Below are 1,558 nucleotides of genomic sequence, written 5' to 3' on the forward strand. Positions count from 1 at the left end.
CTTACCTTCCCCCGGGGTTGGAGGGAGCCAGGCTTGGGGCTTGGGAGCTGCAGGGACAGCAGCCAGTGTTGGCAGGGTGAAAGGCCCCCCACCCAGCCCCTCGCCGGGGGCAGAGTCTTTGTCCACCCCCAGCAAAGCCCCTCCCCTAGGCTCAGGACGGGCTTTGTGCCCCCAGCGGCCCTGGCCATGCAAGCCCTAGTGCAAGGGAGAGCCAGGCAAGGCCCGTGGGAGCCCCTGCTCCTGATCCCCCTCACCTGCGCCAGCGCCAGCCACCCTCGTTGTGTTCAGCTCTGCGTAGGTGCAGCTGCCTGCTGGGAGCACAGGCAGTGTGTCGGGGGGGTTGTGCCCAGGCCCCCAAGCCCTCAGGGTCCATGCCCTCATGGGGGCCCTGAGGGACAGCCAGCCTCCATGCCCCCAACCCTCCATGCTGAACCCCAGGGGAAGGGGCCCTAGGTGACCCTTGCCCCCTCACAGCAGGGCACCCCGTCTCTCCCTGGGGCTGGGGCTGGGGCTGCCTGCATGGAGCAGCCTTGGCCCAAGCCTGGCTTCAGAAAGGGGCTGTCAGTGTGGCAGGACGTGCTTGGAGAATGCACGGCCTCCCCCGCAAGCTCGGCACGGGGGGCACGGGCGGTCAGACCCCTACCTGCATGAGGTGTGTCGCTGGCCGGGCTGGCGTGGGCTACGCTGTCCCTGTGAGAGAGAACCAGGGGCGAGCGCGTGAAACGAGCAGGCCAGCAGTTTGTAATGAAAAATGGGAAGTTTGTCTTCCCCCGCGGGTGGTTGAAGGTGGGGCTCATGGCCACAGGATGTGCTGGGAACTGAGTACAGCCAGATGCACGAAGGGGCTAGACACGTGCTTGGAGGAAAGTGGCATTGGTGGTGATGGGGCAGGGAGCGAGGGGCACGGCCTCTGCATCAGACCTGCCTGGGCCCTCAATGCAGGAGGCTGCGGGGGAGAGAGGAACAGGGGAAAGCCCTGCTCAGACTCGGTCAGTCTGCCTTCAGCCTCTGCTCTCTGCCCATGTGACATCGGAGACAGGGCAAGACAGACCTGGGTCTGAGCCAGCTCTTCTCTCCTGAGGAGACCTTACAGCTGGTGCCCACGAAATGCAGCCTGGCCCCATGGCCCGGCCCCACGGATGTAGCCCCAGGCTTGCAGGGGAAACTGGGATCATGTCTGCGGCTGTGAGCAGCTGACACCAGAGGCCCCGGCGAGTCCCCGTCCCTGCACCCAGTGGCTGTGGGGTCGCTGTGGAGGGAACAGCCCATGGGGACCCTGGGAAGGCGGTGGTGCAGGGCAGTGGGCACCAGTTGGAGGAGGGAGCAGATGGCCCTGCCCCATGACCACCCCCAGGGCATGCCCACGCCACCCCTACTCCCCACCCCGCAGCACCTTGGAGCTGGTATAGTGGTGGAGCTTACCTCTGCGAGCCCTGGCATCGCCCTAGAAGAGAGCAGGACAGACCCTCAGTGCCTGCTTGTGGTGGTGCTGCCCAGCCAGCCCCCCGCCCTGCTCCCCACAACCCCCTGGCACCCCTGCCTAGCCCCTACCCACCCC

General features: G+C 66.5%; 1 protein-coding gene across 1 annotated transcript in view; it reads right to left on the reverse strand.

Moving 5' to 3' along the window:
- Nucleotides 1–449: 449 nt before the first annotated feature.
- Nucleotides 450–1,558, reverse strand: part of LOC109298149 (sialic acid-binding Ig-like lectin 15) — a 9,083-nt gene continuing 7,974 nt past the window's right edge. The window contains 1 exon segment of the mRNA XM_019518285.1: nucleotides 450–690. Within this exon segment, the coding sequence (XP_019373830.1) occupies nucleotides 450–690 (241 nt within the window).

This window comes from Gavialis gangeticus, unplaced genomic scaffold, assembly GCF_001723915.1.
Source record: "Gavialis gangeticus isolate Ggan-Ray unplaced genomic scaffold, GavGan_comp1, whole genome shotgun sequence".
Taxonomy (NCBI): Eukaryota; Metazoa; Chordata; order Crocodylia; family Gavialidae; genus Gavialis; species Gavialis gangeticus.